General features: G+C 33.6%; 2 protein-coding genes across 3 annotated transcripts in view; both read left to right on the top strand.

Annotated features, from left to right (window-relative positions):
- Positions 1-6051, top strand: part of LOC103571023 (serine-rich adhesin for platelets) — an 81186-nt gene extending 75135 nt beyond the window's left edge. The window contains exons 5-7 of the mRNA XM_008548990.2: positions 1089-1270; positions 4495-4735; positions 5097-6051. Of these exons, the coding sequence (XP_008547212.1) occupies positions 1089-1270; positions 4495-4735; positions 5097-5344 (671 nt within the window). The 3' untranslated portion in view covers positions 5345-6051. The remainder of the gene's footprint in view (positions 1-1088; positions 1271-4494; positions 4736-5096) is intronic.
- Positions 6052-8826: 2775 nt separating this feature from the next.
- Positions 8827-13530, top strand: LOC103571024 (neurotrophin 1). 2 transcript variants are annotated; one of them, XM_008548991.1, is made up of 9 exons: positions 8827-9048; positions 9489-9599; positions 10369-10557; positions 11142-11247; positions 11559-11679; positions 11784-11942; positions 12308-12475; positions 12545-12855; positions 12920-13530. In XM_008548991.1, the coding sequence occupies exons 1-9, from the start codon at positions 9025-9027 to the stop codon at positions 13414-13416; spliced, it is 1686 nt and encodes a 561-aa protein (XP_008547213.1). In that variant the 5' UTR covers positions 8827-9024; the 3' UTR covers positions 13417-13530. The 2 variants fall into 2 exon arrangements, with proteins under 2 accessions (XP_008547213.1, XP_053596596.1); XM_053740621.1 differs by having other exon boundaries at positions 12311-12475.
- Positions 13531-20419: the final 6889 nt, after the last annotated feature.

Below are 20419 nucleotides of genomic sequence, written 5' to 3' on the forward strand. Positions count from 1 at the left end.
TTAAATCCCAGCGCGATAACAAAAAAATTTTAAATATTTTTTAAACGCGTTCATTTATCGCGATTTGCGTCTTAATTCATGTGTAATCGCACATTAAGTATACACAGTTAATTTCTACGTTAAAATATACGCGATAAGCTTCACCCGTCTCAATATTATTCACAGAATTGCTTTGGCTTTGCATACGCGACAGCAAGTATACTTTTTATACCTGACATATCGCCGGCATTAAAACAAACTTGTTAGTTTATACATCTTTATTTTATTTATTTATTTATCATAATATTGTTATTTATTATTTGTTGCTTTGCATATAAACTCTTCCTTGAGCAGTAAATAATCTCGTGACAATCTGTGATAAATAAAAAAAAATTGTGGTCATTGTTGTTTAAAAATCAAAAATTTTTACTGTAAAAAATTGGGGTAATTCGGAGTAAATACGAATTTTATTTAAATTCAAATTCACTTCACTCGTTCCGGAGTTTTTTGAAATATTACTCTGCATACAGAGTAAATAGGGAGTTTTTTTTTTCAACGGAGTAATCTTGATTTTACTCAAATTCAAATTTACCCGCTAATTTTTTACAGTGTAGGAAAAATTCAAAGTGAAATCAACCAAATTTCCCCATGAAAAAAATTTTTTAAAATATAAAAAAAAATATATTAAATATACATAAAAAATATATTTTAAATAGTTAACTTTTGGCCGATTTTTGTATATATTCTATATATTTTTAATATGTCAGAGTACATAAAAATTATAAAAAACATATATGAAAAATATATTTTTTTTTATAATTTTTTTTCATGGGGTAGCAGGATAAAGTAGTAAAAAAAAATTTTTCAAAAAAAGAGTAATTCAAATATTGTTTTATCAACTTACGTCTTTGCATTGACAAATATTGACGATGCATAAGTTTATTCAATTATATAAAATATCCTTTGTTTTTAAATAAACAAACATCATTGAAGGCTACGTAAATCTGATTACTCAGCGCATAAAATTATTCATATGAATGATTTTATTATTATTGTAAATATGGATATTAAATAATGAAAATTTATTTATTTATTTATTTATTTAACAGAACCGCACTACCTAATTCTCGAGTACGTAATGTATGGGAAATTGCTGGCGTACTTACGGGACCATCGGACAAGACAAGATTTTTATAACTTTAGCGAAGATTCAGCAGCATTGACCTCCCGAGACCTCACGGTGTTTGGATACTGCGTCGCTCGGGGCATGGAATACCTCGCATCTAAAAAGGTAACGCAAATATATAATTATCAGCTTTATATCATTCTTCAATGCGTTTATATATTTTTTAACTCTATATTATTCTCAATAAAATCGTTCGCTCGTGACGAAAGATTTTAAAACTCGATACCGGTTCTTTTTTTTTTTTTTTTTTTTTTTTTTTTTTTTTTTTTTTTTTAACTCGATCGCTATCAAATATTAAGAGTAAGAGTAACAGGAGAAAGTAATTTATTAAAGTTTTAATAAAACAAAAAGGGTTCGGTAAAAAAAAGTCGATCTGCAAAAAAGTCGATCGTTAAAATCTGTCCGGTTTCAATATCAAGGTCACTATCGGTATCAATGAAGCCCAAGATTAAGTCAAGTTTTTTAAATTATCAATGACAATGTAATTTACCGTAGTACAATAGATTGTATTTATTATTTTTAATTGATCATGTCATTGACAGGAATAATGTAAATATATATACACATATATATAGATATATAATATGATAAAAAATTAATAAGAAAAAAAAAGAAAAAGAAATAAAAGAAAGATGAAGAATAAGAATAATAAATAGAAAGACAAATACTGTATATAAATATATACTTCTTAGAGTTCGATTAACTTTAATTGGAAGTAGCGAAGGCATTCGCATTTATGGATATATGTAATTGGACGATCTTCCTCGGGAATGTTGTTCTCTATTGCTTGTAGCAATGAATTTTTCGCAACTGCGTACGTTATGTCTGCACTATAAACTAAAGCAGAAAATTTTGTTTCCTCAATCTATACAAATATATATATGTATGTGAGTATATATGTATACATATTTGATAAGCAATTTAAATTTTTACAGCCGCATATTTAATTCACTGGTCTTACCAACACATTTAATAACGTATTGCATATTAAGACGATAAATTAAACAGAAAGTAATAAGGATGTTACATACATTACGTGCTTTAAGATATTTAAATATGTTAACTGTTAAGATATGCTTAACGTTTCTCATTTAGCGAACTCTCTATGGGAAATAGTTGAGCCCATCGACAAATTAGTCCCGACATTTACAAGCGTATTACAACCGATTAACCATTTTATGTTTAATGTTTAAACTTCCTCTTCACAAACAAAAATATAGTGAACTTTAATAAAAAATATGAATTTTTTTTAGTGAATTCATAGGAAATTCTAAAACGCTACACTGTGAAAAATTCCCATTAAATTTTACTATGGGTGCATTGTAACCCCGGACCATAAGAAAACTGATACAAAATTTACAATTGTGCCAACGTAAACGTATGCGCATAGGTCCCAATTGTGTCGTCTGCGCATACTGTTTACTATGGGATACTTGTAAATTTTGTACCAGTTTTCTTATGGTCCGGGGTTACAATGCACCCATAGTAAAATTTAATGGAAATTTTTCACAGTGTATTGGAATCTTGTAATTTTGACTATTTTGAAAATTTAATTTTAATTTATATATTCAGGCATTTTTATTATTTAATTAAGATAAGAGACTCAGTACCTGATCAGGCAACTAGTACTTGATCATTCTTATATTTGTATATCTATATTTACTAAATTGTACTAAATACATGAGTGATTAAATACACTGAAAATTTTCCATTAAATTTTACTATGGGCGTATTGTAACCCCAGACCATAAGGAAACTGGTACAAAATTTACAAGTATCCCATAGTAAACAGTATGCGCAGACGACACAATTGGGACCTATGCGCATACGTTTACATTGGCACAATTGTAAATTTTGTATCAGTTTTCTTATGGTCCGGGGTTACAATGCACCCATAGTAAAATTTAGTGGGAATTTTTCACAGTGTAGTTTCCTAATCGGGTACAAGTTCCCTGATCGGGTACTAGGTCTTTTACTTTATGCTAATAAATATAAACTGGATTAACAAAGCTGACTATATCGCGTTACTAATTTCCAAGGGACATATATTTTTATTCATCCTTCTGGCTTTAAGGAGCTTCTTAAAGTCAAAAGGGTTTATAATCATTTGTAGATTTATTTTAGAATTCAAAATTTAAAAAAAAAAATTTGAAAGCCTAAAGGGCGCAACTTTAATTATATACCCTTTTGGCTTTCCAAATTTTCTTTTTAATTTTGAGCTTTAATATAAGTCTCCAAAACGATTTCTAATAAAAATGATACACTCTTGGGAAATTAGTAACGCAATACAGTAATAATTAACATTTTTTTATTTTTACTGTACATTTACACGAAAAAAAAATAGTGAAGCTACAGTTTCATATATTAGCAATTCCTCGAAATTATATATTTTTTTTAAGACGTAGTAATTATTACAGTTTCATATAAATACTTTTTTCAGACCTTAATAGGGTTCCATGCATAAAAAAGTTTCATTCAACCAAAAATACATTAAAATTTTAAAAATTTGGTATCCATAATTTTGATACTTTATTATAAGAAGTATTTTCAATTATTACAGTACAGAGTATATGTATATTTAAAGTTTTTTATACGAACACATGTTTTTGCACTGAAAACTAATTTTCCCACTGCTCTTTTTCCATGTAGTAATAAATAGTTAAAAAAATGCATTATTAATGTGCATTAGTATTTTTTGCTAAAATATATTAAATAATATGATATATTTTCGAGACTCATTTTCTCCGTGTACCGACATTTACAACCGTATTACAACGATTACCCGTCTAACGTCTAACGATAAAGTTCCTCGTCATAATTTTGCCAATAATTAAAAAAAAATTATGGTCATATTTATTATTGCACAAACAACACATTTCTTCTTTGGCTTTCATTACTACGGAGTTAATTTACCTCTTGAAGATCGTTAATCGTTTGTTACATCTACGGATAGCTAACGTTCATTAGCATACAATACCCGGGATCAGTTTTCAGCGACATTGGAGATAACAATTTTCTCAATTACCGTTTTTTTTTTTTTTTTTAATCAAACACGAATTTTTGCGAACCCACTTGACGCGATTAACAAGACGAAGTCGGTACATAAAAAATTTGAATAAATAAAAATAAATTATCATCACTCGTGACATGACTAATGATATCAATTAACGTGTTTATTTTTATTAGGTATAGAAAAAAATATAAATATACATATATATGTATATTTGTTTTTTTATCAGTAACGAATTGTTTTTAATTTATGATAATTTATTAACATATTTATTTATTTATAAATGTTTTTTAATGTTAATGATGATTTATTATTACAGATAATACACAGGGATTTAGCGGCACGTAATGTCCTGGTAGATCACAATAAATTATGCAAAATAGCAGACTTTGGGATGTCGAGGTTCGCAAATGAAGATGGCGAATGCATTGAAACACGACATGGAAGAAATGCTCTGCCAATCAGATGGATGGCTCCCGAGTCATTGATTTATTCGTTATTTACAACTAAAACCGATGTATGGAGTTTTGGAATTCTCATGTGGGAAATAGTAACTCTTGGTAAGTTTATACTCAACAGTAAAAACGTAATTTCAGTCTCCAAAAAAATGGGCTTTTTTCCCGGCATTTTTCTACAATTATCTTTACTGCGCATGCGCGCCAGTGCAAAATCATGGACTTCATAGTCATGTAGTAGGGGCAAAGTCCATTTTTTTGCAGACCTAACTATAGTTGTCCGTAAAAGAATGATCTGTTCTCTTACCATTTTTCTAGAATTAAGTTCTTACTGCGCATGCGCATTCGTGAAAAATTATGGAATTCATCAATAGTAAAGTCGCGGGAAAAAAGCCCATTTTTTTGCAGACTTGACTATTGAGTGTATAAAATTATTATTGAACTAATTATTGATATTTTTATAAAGGCTCGACGCCCTATCCAGACATGGCTGCTAGAGAGGTTATGCGAAATGTACAAGATGGTTACCGGCTCGAACGACCATCGCACTGTCGCAGCGAACTCTTCAGGGTAATTGCGAGATGTTGGCATGCTGACCCCGACCGACGTCCAGAGTTTCAGTTACTCAGGCGCGATCTGGCCCAACTTCTTGAAGACAACATGAATGGACACTACGTCGATCTTGAAAGTTACGCGTCAGAATGCACAGACTAATTAATCAAAAGTGCAGTGCGTGGTATTTAAAAATTACCTACTAAATTAATTTAAAAAAAAAAAAAAAAAATATTAGGCTAGTGATTTCTACGCCATCAAAGACACTAATTTTTTAAAAATTGAGGCTGACGAGGTACAAAAAAAGGATTCGGCTTAAATTAACATCCGTCAATTATCAATAATTATTTTTATCTACTTATTAATTAATAAATTCATACAAAGACGTCTTCCATTTTTTTACGACTGTCTTTTACTGTAAATACGATACGCGGCTCCGAGTCGCAAATCAAAAATACAAAAAAAATGCAAGCAATTTTAAAATAAATTCTCTACAAATTTATATAAATATATATATATATAAGTTTTATATTTAACGTGTGTATAAACCTAAGGTTACTTCTAATCATTCTAGTCTTTTGACGGGCTGGAGTTGAGATCGGCTTATCGAATTTATTTTATTGAGACGAGCACATTTGTGTGATAATTAATTTTAATTCGTTTATTTCTATAAATTTATATATTATATTATTAAATAATTTTGTTTTTAAAATTATAAACAATCAAAAGATTCGATACTCGATTAAATCTCCAGGTTCGTCAGCTGATACTTTATATAAGTATTTACTTAATAACTTTTTATTGTAAAACTCGATATAAATTTTCATTGTAACGAAAATTTAAATAAATTTAAATGATTAAATCATTTTTACAAAATCCACATGCGCATCCAATTATATTTTTTAATTATTTAATATTTAATTATAAAAAACTGTCTAGATAATAAGTAATTGATAAATTAAAATCCGAGTCATTGACCAAATAAATGTTTAGTGAAGTCAAGGCTAGCGCCATAGTAAACTTTTAAATAGAATAAAAATATAAGAAAGAAGAATCTTAGATAGATATAAGTAAGCGAGTCTGGAGTCAAGTCTACAAGAGCAGCAAGTAGGATTGCAATCTCTCGCCTCGGAACGCCCGCGCTAATTAAATTAATTAAGGAGCCAGTGGTACAGAATCAGAGATCCTTAGCTGGCAAGCGCGTGTATTCCGTGTGCGCCAATTTAATCAGCCGGCTGAACAAATTGCAGATCCAGGCACGGGCACGTGTACTCTGGCCTCTAGTTCGCAAATCGATTATTACAATCACTGGTTACTATTTATTTACTCAATGATCCGCTGGACTTTTAATTAACCGATTGATCGCGTTGGGAATCCGGCGCCGCGATTTTTAAATATTCATATTTATGTTTTATGTTTTATCAAATAATAGACATCTGATCACGAAGTATGTCAACAGATTCTCAACTCTCTTGCTTTCACTGCAAACTTGTGAGCAAAGACAAACGCGATTACTCAAAGTCAGAAGCAAATTAATTTTTAAATTTAATTTTTCTCTTTAGATTTTTAAACTGATAGCAACTTTTATTTTTTTTATCATTGTTGGGGAGTAAAATAAAAAAATTGATGAGTTATCAGTAAACGCTTGACAATGCATAAGATTTTAAGGATTGTTAAACACGCGACTGCATTCCCGACTTCCCCAGTTCCCTGACTGTCGAGTTCACGCAGAAAACGTGTCCTCGGTTATCTTCTTGCGCTACTCGTAAACTCCCTCACTTGTATTAAATCGCTTTGGTAGGCCGTGAAGGCCCACGAGGATCTCGTTGTATCACGAGTGTTCCATTGCATTCTCCAGTGAGGTATAACTAAGCTCTGGCAGCCTTGTACCACCCCTGTACCTACCGCGATGCCAGAGAATGTTCAATGGGTTGTGGATTGTGGATTGTTGGTACAACCGAACGGCTGCTCTTATCCTGATACTCCGTAGAATAAAGAGACAAGTACGTACAATGAATAAGATCTGTATAAAGCCAACCAATGGATCCATAAAACTGTCTACTATTTATCGCTCACAGCTTTTTTCGAGATCATTGATTTCTCTGAGTTACTGCCACTGAGTTTACACTGGACAATATCGGTTAGTTCATCAAACTTAAGAGTCTTTGATTTTGTAAGACAAATTGTGTCATACAAATTTATTTACTTGGCCTAAAAAGTCTATTATCAAGTGGTTTGAAAATAGATTTTAAATGGCCGTGAGTACTCTGGTAAAAAAAAGTATAGAAACTGTAGATAATTTACGAAAATTTTTTGTAAAATCTTAGAAGAAGACATTGATTACTTTATTTCACCAAAAGGTCAGTAATTCGTTGGTCAATTGAAAAGATTTTTCATAGAAACTGGAATCAGACCGAAATTGAAAAAAATTTCCTGGAACTTTTCGAGGTTTACTTTTACTGGAAGTCACTATAAGGAACAAAAAACTATATTGTGGGATATTTATTCCCCAGGAGTAAATCTGCAGGAAAATTTCCATCATACAGAAGCCGCCCCAATCCTTCCCCATCTGACGTAGTCACCCCTGAAATTTTTTCTACCCATGTACTTGCATCCTTGCAAACAACTTTTCTATGACAATATTCCAAATTTTTTTTACTCCACGTGCTCTAGTGTAAAAAATTTTCGAATTAAATCCGGAAATGAATGCAGAGCAGATGACTATTTTTGAATGCCCTTGGAGTAAAATTCACTCCGAAGGAGAGTTTACTTTGACATTAAAACTCCGCAATCCTCAGTTACCAAAGACCTGAAAAGTCAGACCACAAATTCTCTGCTTTACATCTGGTCATTTATACTCCCAACTTTTAAATGAAAGTTTGTAATCCGAAAGAAAATCCCATAAAAATTATCCTCAATTCAAACATTCCCGCTAATTAACCAGCCAAATTTAAGTCGAGCTCAAACTTTTCATATGCAAATACCTTCTTACTGACATCGTTCCAGTTAAAAAAAATTCATATATATATATATATATACAAAAACATAAATATTTCTTTGTTTATTTTATGACAGCAAGAATCAGAACGGTTTTATTCTCCTCTGGATGTCGATGACCGACTTCCTCTTAGCCAACAGACTCGTATCAGCTTTCTCGGTCATGGCTAATGCGATGTAGTAGGATTAACTCAACATATATACATACCTCAATATATATATATATATATGAATAGCATAGAAGGAGAGATTATAATTAGACATTTAGTGTATGATCCAAACAATTTTCCTTTAGTATTCATGCCCTTTTTAAATTCCACGCTCTCTCTATCATCAATTTAATTGTCATTACTCATTATCATCAAAGTCATCCTCATCCTCATCTTCATCTTTATCCTCTTCATCTACCTTCACATCAATGACTTTTCTCAATAGCAAACACGAGTGTTTTCTCTCAGTAAATAAAAAAGATTTATAAAAATTCGATTCAAACTATTGACTGTCCCACTCCTTGGACTCAGCTTCACTTCATGTGTCCGGTGATTTTTGACCTAAAAAAAAAAAAGTTAAGACGAGAGGCAGGTAAGAGTAACAAAACCTGTACCCAGAGTAGTAAAACTAACGAGCTGAGAGAGAGAAGACGGTACTCTCTGGTAGCTGCTCAGTATCAACGCCACGCTCATGATTCCTCTGCGAGTTGTTCAGTACGCGGGCTTATCTTTTCTGCTCTGATGTATTTATAATATATTTATATATTTTTAATTGTTAATTTTATAACCCAGTGAGCGAGTGCGCCGACTGTTTATTCAAATTTAAATTTAAATCTGAGGAATTTTAAACTAAACATGAAATTTAAATCGACGATTCTGGTAAGACTGATTTTATTGTTTTTTAATATTAATAAATATATATGTATATGGTGAATATATATGTGATTACTGATAATTTGGAATATTAATTAGGAATAGTGTCAGTGACCCACTGATTCGTAAACCATCAAGTTTATGACAGACAGTGAAATTATTGTAGGTCACTGTGGACATTGTGGGTGTTAATTATTTATTATATATGTATATATATATATGTATATATTTTTAATTGTTTATATAGTGGGTTTGGATGTTGAGTAATTAATTTTTAAAAAATTGTATAATTGCCATTCACTTTCGATCATAAATGCGACGAAAGTTGTTGGCAATCTCGATTGATTTCACTTAATTTTGTTTATTTTTTGTCAAGTTCAAGTACGCTGTTAAATCAACATATAAATAAACATGCGAGAAAATTCTAATGTGAAATTTTTTTACAGGTGGTCCTGGTTTTCTCTTTAGCAAAAGCTGATAATAAAAGTAATGAAACGGCAATTAAATCACTCAGTGAAACAAAAATATCAACATCATTAATTGTTGATAATAAAACGGTAAGTAATTAGGAATAATTACTAATTAATAGAGGAAATTATTAAAATTTTTTTTAAAGTTAGAAATAATTATAGTTTTTGTTTAATTTGTTTTTTTTAAATAGAAAGCAGTCATAGGAACAATTTTTTTTTTTTGACGGCCTGGAAGTCCTGATTTTCTATAGAATTTTTAAGATGTGTAGAAAATTTGGTTTTCGTATTTAGGCCCATGAAAATTTTTTATTGAATTCCTGTACATGAAAAAAATACACGCTGCAGCTGGACGCAGTCCTGTGGGAGCAACAGAAAAAATCCTGCTGCAGCAACAGGATTAATTCCTGTAGAATTTTTAAGTATGAAAAAAAATTCAAATTTTGAAAGAAAAATTCAAATTTTATCCTGACGCTCCTACAGGATTTTGTTCTGTCGCTCCTACAAGATGTGTCCTGCGACTATAACATAAAAATCCTGTCACTGCAACAGTATTTTGTCCTGTTGCTCCTATAGGACTGCGTCCTATTGCAGTCTCTATTTTTTTCCATGTACTTTCTACAAAATTTCATAGAAAAATGAAAAATTCGTTTTTTTTTTTATCTTAGGCCCGTAATTAAAAATTTGACATAAAATTTCTGCAGAGTTCCTATAGAATTTCTGAGAAAAACAGAATTTTTCTTTGTTTTCTCATCGGGCTCGTAAATTTTAATTTTCTATAAAAATTTTGAAAAGTGTGTAGAAAAATTATTTTTTCAGTCTTTTTTTTTTTAATGAAAATAATTAATTTTTTTTTTAGATTTCCTCAACAGAAAAATCAATAGAGATATTAAAAAATTCAAGTATTTCAAATGAAGAAGTAATCAGTCGCGAGAACGCTAGAGAGCTGTCAGTATCATCGGGATCGGGATCGGAACCGGATGCAGAAGCAATTTCGTCTGAAAAGGACTCAATCGAGCATGAAGAGTTGCCCGAAGCCTTACCAGAGGTACTGATGATCTAATTATGAAAATGATAAAAAACAAAACAACTCAACTAAAAAAAAGTATCCTTGTATCTATATGATAAAGTATAGACTTTCGAATGGAAATTGTATACATCTAATAATATTTATACGGGTAAATTATAAAGCTACAGCTCAGCTACTCGATTCAAGTACAAGCATATAATTGCCTACTTTTACTAATGACTAGTGTCAAAACTCTTGTTTTAAATAGCTTAGAAAGTTTTCATCCGTTTTTGCTAACAGAGTTATCATCTACAAATAATTATTGCGATTCGTGCGTGGGTTTTATTTCATTCCTTTATATATATTGTATATATATATATATATATATATATATTTATTATTATTTTATACTCCACAATAAAAGAGTAAGAGCTGAATCTAAAGCTTAATTAGTGCATGACTAGAGAAAATTAAATTAAGTCATTGCAAGTATGAGAAATATTGTATTTCATCATATATATGTATATATATATATATATATATATATATAAATTTATATGTATAAATTGTTTTTTTTAGCATTTAATTTATTCAATTTACTTATTTATTGTTGTTATTTACAGGCAATGGAGTTAAGACATTCAAGAGTCGGTAATCGTCGGCATCCTTTCTATAGGCCTCAAATAATTCGTAGACCACCGAATAGTAATCGCAGAAATGTTTACCCAGGTATTATATTTTTTATTATTAAATTTAATAAATAAATAAATTATACTGTATAAAATTTTCGGAGTGAACGCGGGTTAAATTCAGATGGAGGGAATTTTGGGAAATTTTTTGAAGAAAATTACATGGAATGTTTTAGAGTTTTAAGGATATATTTGTGGATATATAATAAATATATGATAAAAATTACTCCGAATGCGGGTTTATTTTTTTTTTTACTCCGGACCGAAGTCAAATTCGGATTGAAATAAAATCCATTCACTGGATTTTTGACAGTATAATTAATTAGTCATAAATTAATTTTTTGAATGCAGAACCAATGAGAGGATCAAAACGACCGACACGTAAACCGAGTGACAGTAGACGTGAGCCGACAACTACTGAGTGCACTTTCTTTGGCAAAACTGTTTGTTTGAAAACTCTCAATTATCCTCAGTAAGTATTACATAAATAATTGTAATTATTATTGATGAGAATTGTAAGAAATAAATTAAGTGATTTATTTATTTACTTTTTTTATTTTTTTTTTTTTAAATTAGAGAAGCGATATTGAGAAGTTTGCGAGGAAATAGAGATATGGTTGACCACTTGCTGAAGGATTACAACATCCAGCGAGAGGATAGATACGACGACGTCGAAGCTGAGATATTCCCAGTGGAAACTAGACACGAGCGGTATGAGAATAATGAGATCAAGAGGTAAATTGATAGATTAAATAACTCATTAACTCACTCGATATTAAGTATTGTCGATGAACGTCAGGCTTTCTAATTATTTTAATATCGTCAAGGACGATTGTTTGTAAAAATTTGTTGGTTTTATTTGAGACAAAAAAACAGTCCAGGATCTGTTGCAATATTTGAATTTGTTAATTTTATTTTATGTAATCTTTTATTCAAATTACGGTAACCAGAAAAACTAAAAATATGCACATGTAGGAAATTTAAAAAACTGTACGTGCAATTTTTTCAAATATTTTTTTTTTATAATTCAGACCAATAGAAAAAATCTTTAATTGAATTTTTATAAAAATTGTTGATTGATTTAAAATAATTGCTTACAGAAGATCTGATTACTCATTACCTATTGATAATAATGTCGAAGAAGGTTTTACTTGTCCATCACAAGTAATTTATGCACGACCTCAATTAGCTCGAGCAGCTTCTGGTGTTTGGAAATACATAATAAATACCGGCGATCATACTCAAACTTTACGCTTAGAAAAATGCTCGTAAGTATTCAAAAAAAAAAAAAAAAAAAAAAATCAGCTAATACATTGATGTAAAAAATGTTTTTTCAGAAAACCTAAATCAAGTTGTTCATTTATATCAGACAACTACCGTTCATCTTGCGTCCAAGTTTACAATTACCACCGTCTACTGACGTGGGACAACGACATTGGTCTCCATATCGACATTTTCAAAATTCCTTCTTGCTGCAGCTGTCATGTCCACGGCTACGCAGACTTGTATCCTCCAGTGCAAAAAGATCCTTCATTACCCGGAACAGAAATTTTCCCTGGCGCTGAATTTTCTACCGATCACTCCAAAGGTTTTGACAGACCTTCGAGTTATTTGTCTAAGCTGCCTTCAACATACGACAGTAATTACGGTAATCCAAAATTCTGTACAAAAAATGAAAGAAATGAAAAAAAATATAAATTTTCAAATTTTAGTTGGGTCAAAGCCATTGGATGCCAGCAGTTCAAACCACCCGAGTTTCGTTTTACCCCGACCGCGGCCAAAGAAACCAACGACGTCAGCAACCCGGCCATTTGATAAACTGCCTCAGCAACATGCGCCCAATACCCGAGCTCCGGGGTACAAAGGGCCAATGAAAAGCAGCAAGCGACCGGGTCGACCGAACCGGCCATTTAGAAGAGAGTCCTCTGATCTCGAAGAAGGATCCTCGAATACGAACCTCAACAACTGGTTTGAACAAGCCTTCGATCAGGAAACCGATCAAAGTACGAGACTGAACAACGGAGAATTCGAAGAAGACTACGAGGAACCAAACAGACGAGTTAATTACAACTACCACCCGATTCTCGAGTTCTTTGAACCAAAAGCTTCGATGCTCAAATCACCCGAGCCTTCATCTACGCAGAAATCTTCCATTGAGTTGACCCCCAATGGCGATGGCGATTCATGGAAGCCCATGATTGGTCTATAGTTGTAATCATAATTATAGTTATATTTTTATATATAGATATATAGATATATTTATTATTTTTATTGTCTGAATAAGTTACCTGAGGACCTGATTTTTAATTAACGTCAATCAACCCTTTAGTATTATAATTTAATAATTAATTGATCATGTATAAAGATTGTTGATTTATTGATTGTTAATTTTTTATTTATAAATATATGTAAACATTTATTTATCTTTTTTATACTGAAAATATAATTTTGTAAATGAATTTTTGGTTTGATTATTCAAAGGAGAGATCAGAGCAGGAATGAAATTAATTAAGACAAATGTCAATTTTACTAAAATCACAGTTTTGAAAAATTTGAAATCCATTCTTGGGGCAGCTATGAAACTTCCCGCGGTTTTTGAGCTCAAAAATGCAGGAAACGCAGGAAAGTTTATTAAGAATAACAACATTTCGACGTCTTCAATCAAGTTTCAGCCTTTTCTGATAAAATTCTACGTCTTCCGCATGATTTCAGTCAAATTTAGCTTTTTTGACTAAATTACTTTTGTCCAAACAACTTGGCAATTCTTTTTTAAGTCTATGGTGGAATTTTTTACTTGACCTTTCATCCGATAGCAGTCTTTTTGTTCTCAGGTCAGTTCTCAAGCAAATAAAACAGTTTCCAGTTATTGCGCAAGCGCAACAAGGAAGTGTCATTCGTGGACTTCTGTATTTTGAGCCCGTCATTTTTAAATTTTTCAAATAAATCTGACTTCTAAAGACATTTTATCAAACTAGTGCCGTAACTTTTTGTCAAACTTGAAAAATTTATTTTTGACACGGCCAAAATATTAAAAATTTCAAACTAATTACAAATTATTCTTACTTAGGTTTCGTAACCAATAGAAAGTATGAATAATCTACGCACAATTAATATTAATTGCAGAAAATATTAATTAATAAATAATTTCTTTTACTCCAATGAACTTTTCCAAAAGATCAATAACTAAAATACTTGAACTATCCAGCATAAAAATTCTTCCAGCCGTATCAAACTTTCTTCTAAAATTCGTAGAACAATTCCGTGATGGTTGATAAAGTCCCCGTAAAAAGTCAATCTTCTAAATAAAAATATAAAATTATTTATTTACTTATCTTACAATCATAATCAAATTAACTGATTTTAATATTTCCTTATATTAATTTTTTTTTTACCAAACCAAAATTATGCGAAATATTTTCTAATTCATAATACCGTGAATTACAGGAGTAATCTCTATTAGTTTTTATGACATCTATTATAAGTAAAAATAAAAATAAACAAACCGGTGGTCGTCCCTACCACTTTGTCTAACAAAGACAAGATTTATTGTCTATAAAATATAAATTGGGAATGAGTTGTCGCGCGCTCAGTCCGTGACAGCAGCTCGATTCACGATGATTAGAAACCACAAACGATTTCGCTTTGTAACGGAACAGATATTGTGAACAGATATTTATAAAATAAACCGATCATTGTGAAATTTGTTGTCAAAGTATAAAGACCGTCTACTAAATTTCTTACTAAATAAATAAATAAGTTAATAAAATGTTGTGATCAATTAGTGAACCATGTTACGTTGCCTGTTACTTTATCTCGTTATAAATGACAATTTCCACTGTTACTTATCTATAAAAGTGTCTCAAGATTACAACCAACGCAAAAATGAACCGCCAGATCACGTGGTTCCTTATAGCGAACACGAAAATCCACCGGAACCTAAATATATACCGGGCAATTGGGTGAAGCCACTGGAAAACAGCGGCAAGAAATTTGAATTCATCCCCCAGAGATCGTACTCTCAGGTCAGAAGATCTAGTTCTGTGAAACATTTGCCGCGGGAAGAAGCTCTGGCGGAAGCTAAGACTGACCAGGAACGAGAAGAAGCTGGAAGACTCAAAGAAGTTGTGACGAACAGAAAAGTAAACACTTTTTATACCGAAGAAGGCTTCGAAGATGCTGCCTATGACCATGCTGGACATATTCGCGACGCGGATTTCGATGAGAGTTATGAGAATGACAAAAAAAACAAGCTGGCGAAGGCTAGTAAGACTCCTAGTGCGGAAGATAGTGATGAAGATGATGAGGAAGGTCGAAATAGTGAAGAGAAACTGAAAAATGGTTACGATTTGGGACAAGAATCTGGAAAATCTAAATTAAGACATGCTGATAAGTTTAGGGATTACAATAACCGACGCAATAGGAGAAAATATGACCAAATTATGTACCCAAGGAAGCATTCATTGGGAGAGAATGGAATCAGCCCTAGATTGATTGTGGAAAATGGGATTGAGTTGCTGGAAAGAGATATTGAAAGAGAGGGCGAAGAAGCTGCCAAAGGAGCGGAAACTGAAGTTCCAGAAAATTTAAGGGAATTGAATGACTCGAGTGATTACGATGAGGAAGAGTATGAAAAGTCTGATGAAGATTACGAGGACTCAGATTCGGATGAGTTGAAAGAAACTACTTCTAAAACTACTGCCGATCAGCCAGTGACTGCTGCAAGTCTTGAGTCGTATGTCGGCAGTATCTACACCACGGTGACGCCAAAATATCATGATTTAGTAATAGTTGAACCGGGATATAAAATTCCTGATACGACGAAATCGGAGTACGACACTTTGGAACCTAAACCAGAGTATGAAGTTTTGCAAAGACCAAGAGCTTCGAGATCAGACAAAACTTACGGTCACTATCCAACACTATCGCAGATTTATGAAACATGGAAGCGACGAGGAGTCGAGCAAATGTACGAGTCCAATGAAGAACCTGCAGAACATCGGGCCGATAGAAAAGGATCTGACAGAATTTCCGAGGATGACAATTCAGAAGAGTATCAAGACAATAGAGTAGATCAAGCAGAAAAAACTACACCTAAGCCTACGCCTAAGCCCAGGAAGGCTTATCTCGTAATGGTCCGAAATCTCCCGAAATTGAACAATACCAAGAATTCCAACCCCAAGAAGAAATTTGATTACAAATATTCGAAGCATGCTACAAGAAGTGCCCAGCCGCCAGTTAGTAAGCAGACTTATGGAAATTACACGGGTCTCAAACCGCCACCGATTCGATTATTAGGACAGGTCACGTACGATAGTTTTTTTAAGGATTCGTACAACAGTAGTCCGAGCAACCCGAGCGTGACGCAGGAAAGTGGGCTGGAAGAAAAGGCAGCAAAGACATCGATTCCCACTTTGATGGCTCCGGTTCCTGGGTACCGTTATCTGAGAAAATATAGACATAAACAGCTACCGCAGCTTGAGAAGCAATCGCGATATCATCGGCTAACTGCTGGAGAAATGAATAATAAACTATTATCTATGACAAAAATACTTCCGCCGTCGCCAATCAGTCAGAGTGAATACGCCGAGTATTACAATAATCACAGGAGAAATGGAAGTACTCAACCGCAGCACGATCCGCGGCCTCGAGTATTTAAGAGTCATCAATCGACGTTACGGTTTGATGTAAAAACAACTGTGGGTAAAAGACCGCGTTATTTTGTGACAACTAATCGAAAAGGTGACGAGAAAGTATCTCTTAAAGATGTGAAAGGTTTCTTCAATAATAGACTCAATTCTAATAAACTTTTTATCGGTAGAGAAAAACGCAGCGATCGAGTTCTACTTGATAGTGCGCCGATTTTTGTTGATCAAGTTGTTGATCAAGAATTGAGTAAACGGTTCCCCGAAGATGAAATCGAAACTGAGGATGGGGAGAACTCAGATGAGGAAGAAGGATCTAAATTGATTGAAAGCTCAGAAGACAATGGTAAGAATGAAAAGGAAGAGAAAAATGATGAAGTGGAAGTTGAAGTCGAAGTACCGGAATTCAATTTTACGGAAGTGGTTGGTCAGAATAATGGACCCGATAATAAAACCAGTAGAGGAAATGCATCGGAGGAAAGAAGAGAAGTAAATACTAAGAAGTATCCGTTTTATAATAAGATAATTCATGCCTCGGCATTAAAGTACGTCATCAATCCTCATCAAGTGCCCAAGAAGACTTTAGGAGGCTTAGAGTTTTATGATTCACGAGACAGGTATATGGATTGCGAGGACATTGAGCCTAATTTATCGGACGGTGTTCCTGAGCGAGAGGAACCAGTTTCCGAAGCCGGCCCTCAGATGAATCTTCCGCGGCTAAGGGGTCTCGGTGACAAACTTTTGTGTTTGAAAAATAAATACTTCGACAAAGAGCCTCTGGACAATCCATTATTTTCAGAAAAACAAGTAGAGAGCCCGAAAATGCCAGATGAGTTGGACCCTGGGTTATTGAAATCGAAGTTTGAAAGTTATGCTGACTATCAAGACAATTCAATCCGTAGAGTGTCCAATGCCCCGACGATAATCGATCTACGGCCGATAGAAAGCAGGAATCTTGAAGATAGAAAAAATGATCACGAGTTGAACCAACCGGAAAATTCAGAGTGGAGCAATCATGCGAAGAGATATCGAAAGCGACAACGTACTCCATCGCCGACAGTCTCTCCGTATCAACGGGAAGTTTATGATGACGTTATGGGGACCATTAAAAATTTGGCTACGATGTACAGAGGGATTCATGTCGTGTCAACTTCGCGCCCGCCTTCGAAACCAAATCACAGAAATCGGTTCCAGTCGAGCAAAGAAAAAGATCAAATTCGAATAAATTCCAGTTCTCGTGACGTCATAATTCCGGTTAACAAGCAACCGCGAATGCGTCCTCATCCGAAACTCATGAATTACCGAACTAACAAAGTCAGTTATCGAACTCGGCCGATGACCAAACCGTTTCCTGGAACGGGTTCTGGCAAAGTCGTCGGCTATTTTAAAACCGTTCGTGTTCACAAACGAGATCTTGGATACTTTACTGACTCACAAGCAGATTTAGCTGCCAGTGAGTCACAACTTGATGCAGAAAATGTTGATATTGCTGCTGGAGTATTTGATTCTCGAAGAATAAAATCCACTGGGCAAGTGAGCAATGCTGAGATTAGACAAGCCCCTGAAATAATTGGGCGCACTTTGGATAATTCAAAAAATTCTAGGTCTAGGGGTGCAATGAAGTTTGGGAAGTTTGCAGAATCTGGCGCTGAGACTAAAAGAAATGAACCCAGATACACCCCGGTGCAAAAATTTGTTCAAGTCCAGCCGGTAAAAGAAGAAACTCTAAGGAATGTTGAAGAAATTAACAAAAAAGATAAAGAATTAGACGATCGCTATGATGTTCATGAAGAAGTTCAGGAAAATCCAGTTCAAAATTTGACATCTTTTCAAGACGAAAGTGAAACGGAAATTTTTCATCCTGCGGCAAATGAAAACACGGAAAATGAAGAAGTAGAAGATGAAGAAGTGGGCGATGATGAAGAAACTGAAGAAGAATATGAAGGGAGTAGTGAGAAAGAAAATATTGAAGCTGATGAAGGAGAAGGAGAAGAAGAAGAAGATGATGATGATGATGAAGAAGAAGAAGAGGGAGAGTATGTAAGAAGTTCTGAAGAATCTAAATCAGAAGAAGCATCAGAAGAATCCGAACCACATGATGATGAAGAAAAAAATTATGCTGAAGTATCTGACAATGAAAAAGAGTTTGAAAGATTCAGTTCTCGGCCTTTTTCGTCTTTTGAAAGTTACTATGACCCAAAGTACTCGGACTTGGGCCCGAGAATTAATAAACCTGCGTTCTATCACCCGTCTTTTGAGTCTCTAGAGTCTAGAAGCAGAGCTAAATATGATGAGTCTGAAGAATCTGAAGAAAAAAAATCAAAGTCTAGGTACGTCTTCCCGTGGCATGAAGACGAGGAAGACGCGTCTGAAGAGTCACGGAAGTATGAAAAAATAATAAAAAGGCATGAGTTTCCATGGGAGCGTCGCGAAAGAATGAGAAGAGAGCGAGCAAGAAAAAGACCTAAACATGGGTTTGAATGGAGTCCATCAGAAAGTGTCACGCATATCCAAAAAATTTATCCACGGAATCATTACTCCGTTCCACGGAAATACGGAGGTTTGAAAAAGAAGAAAAATTGGCCCGATAAAAATCATGGCTACAAATATGACTCTGGGTATCGTCCCAAATCTAAACTTAAATTCAAAGAACCAATAGACGAAAATCCGAAGAACGAAACACTAGAAATTGATTTGTCAACGACATCAACACCACAAATTCCAGCGACGTCAAGAGAATTCGTCACTCAAGTTCCACCTACAACTCCTCTAATTCTCACAACGACTTTTGCTCCCGTTTACACAGTAAGTCCACGATTCAGACGACCGTCGTCGCCAAAGACTGACGGCCTCAAATTCGACCAGGTCAAATCTCAATCGAGTTCAAAAAAAATTAAAACCACTCCAGATAAAAATCCTTTTGCCCGACGTCTTACCAGTCCAGTAAAAAACTCAGTGCCTCAAAAATATTTACGTAGGTCTCGAATCACGTCACCGCCTACGTCTACACCAGCATCAACATCAACGTCAACAAGTTCCAGAGCGACTAGAAAGTCCACTGAAGACAATACGACTCCGGCATCTCGGAAAGTAGAGCACCGGTCCAAAGTTTCCAAAGAAGAAATAATAACCATGTCTTTTCCATCAATGGAGTCAATAGAAATCAAAGCGGCTCCTAATAAAAACTCATCTGCCAACAGAGTGATCCAGAAAGTATCGATAGTCACTAAAGAAACTCCAGATCATATTTATCGCACTGAAGAAACAGACAAAAATGGCATTAAGGACACAGTGATTTCAATCATACCCAACAATAGAACCGGAATTTCATTTAAATCCACCGACGTGTCTGTCGATCGTGTCGGTGTCAACCAGCTCAATAACTCCCAAGACCTAGATATCAGTTTACCACCCAGCAAAAATCTACAGCTGAGTGAACACGGGACTCGTAATATTATTTCCTCTGTTTCCTGGATTTCGGAAAATTACGACTACTAACTTATCAATTATTCAATAAATTTATTACCTACTTAATTGATAACACACTATCGCATGTATATAACTTATTAT

The sequence above is a fragment of the Microplitis demolitor genome, chromosome 7 (genome assembly GCF_026212275.2).
Source record: "Microplitis demolitor isolate Queensland-Clemson2020A chromosome 7, iyMicDemo2.1a, whole genome shotgun sequence".
NCBI lineage: Eukaryota > Metazoa > Arthropoda > Insecta > Hymenoptera > Braconidae > Microplitis > Microplitis demolitor.

What these genes read in the sequence shown, in the direction of transcription:
- LOC103571024 (XM_008548991.1), top strand. Translation starts at nt 9,025, where the DNA reads ATGAAATTTAAATCGACGATTCTG. An exon ending in TGCCCGAAGCCTTACCAGAG is followed by an intron (nt 10,558 to 11,141) that starts GTACTGATGATC and finishes TGTTATTTACAG; the next exon opens with GCAATGGAGTTAAGACATTC. An exon ending in AAAACTCTCAATTATCCTCA is followed by an intron (nt 11,680 to 11,783) that starts GTAAGTATTACA and finishes TTTTTAAATTAG; the next exon opens with AGAAGCGATATTGAGAAGTT.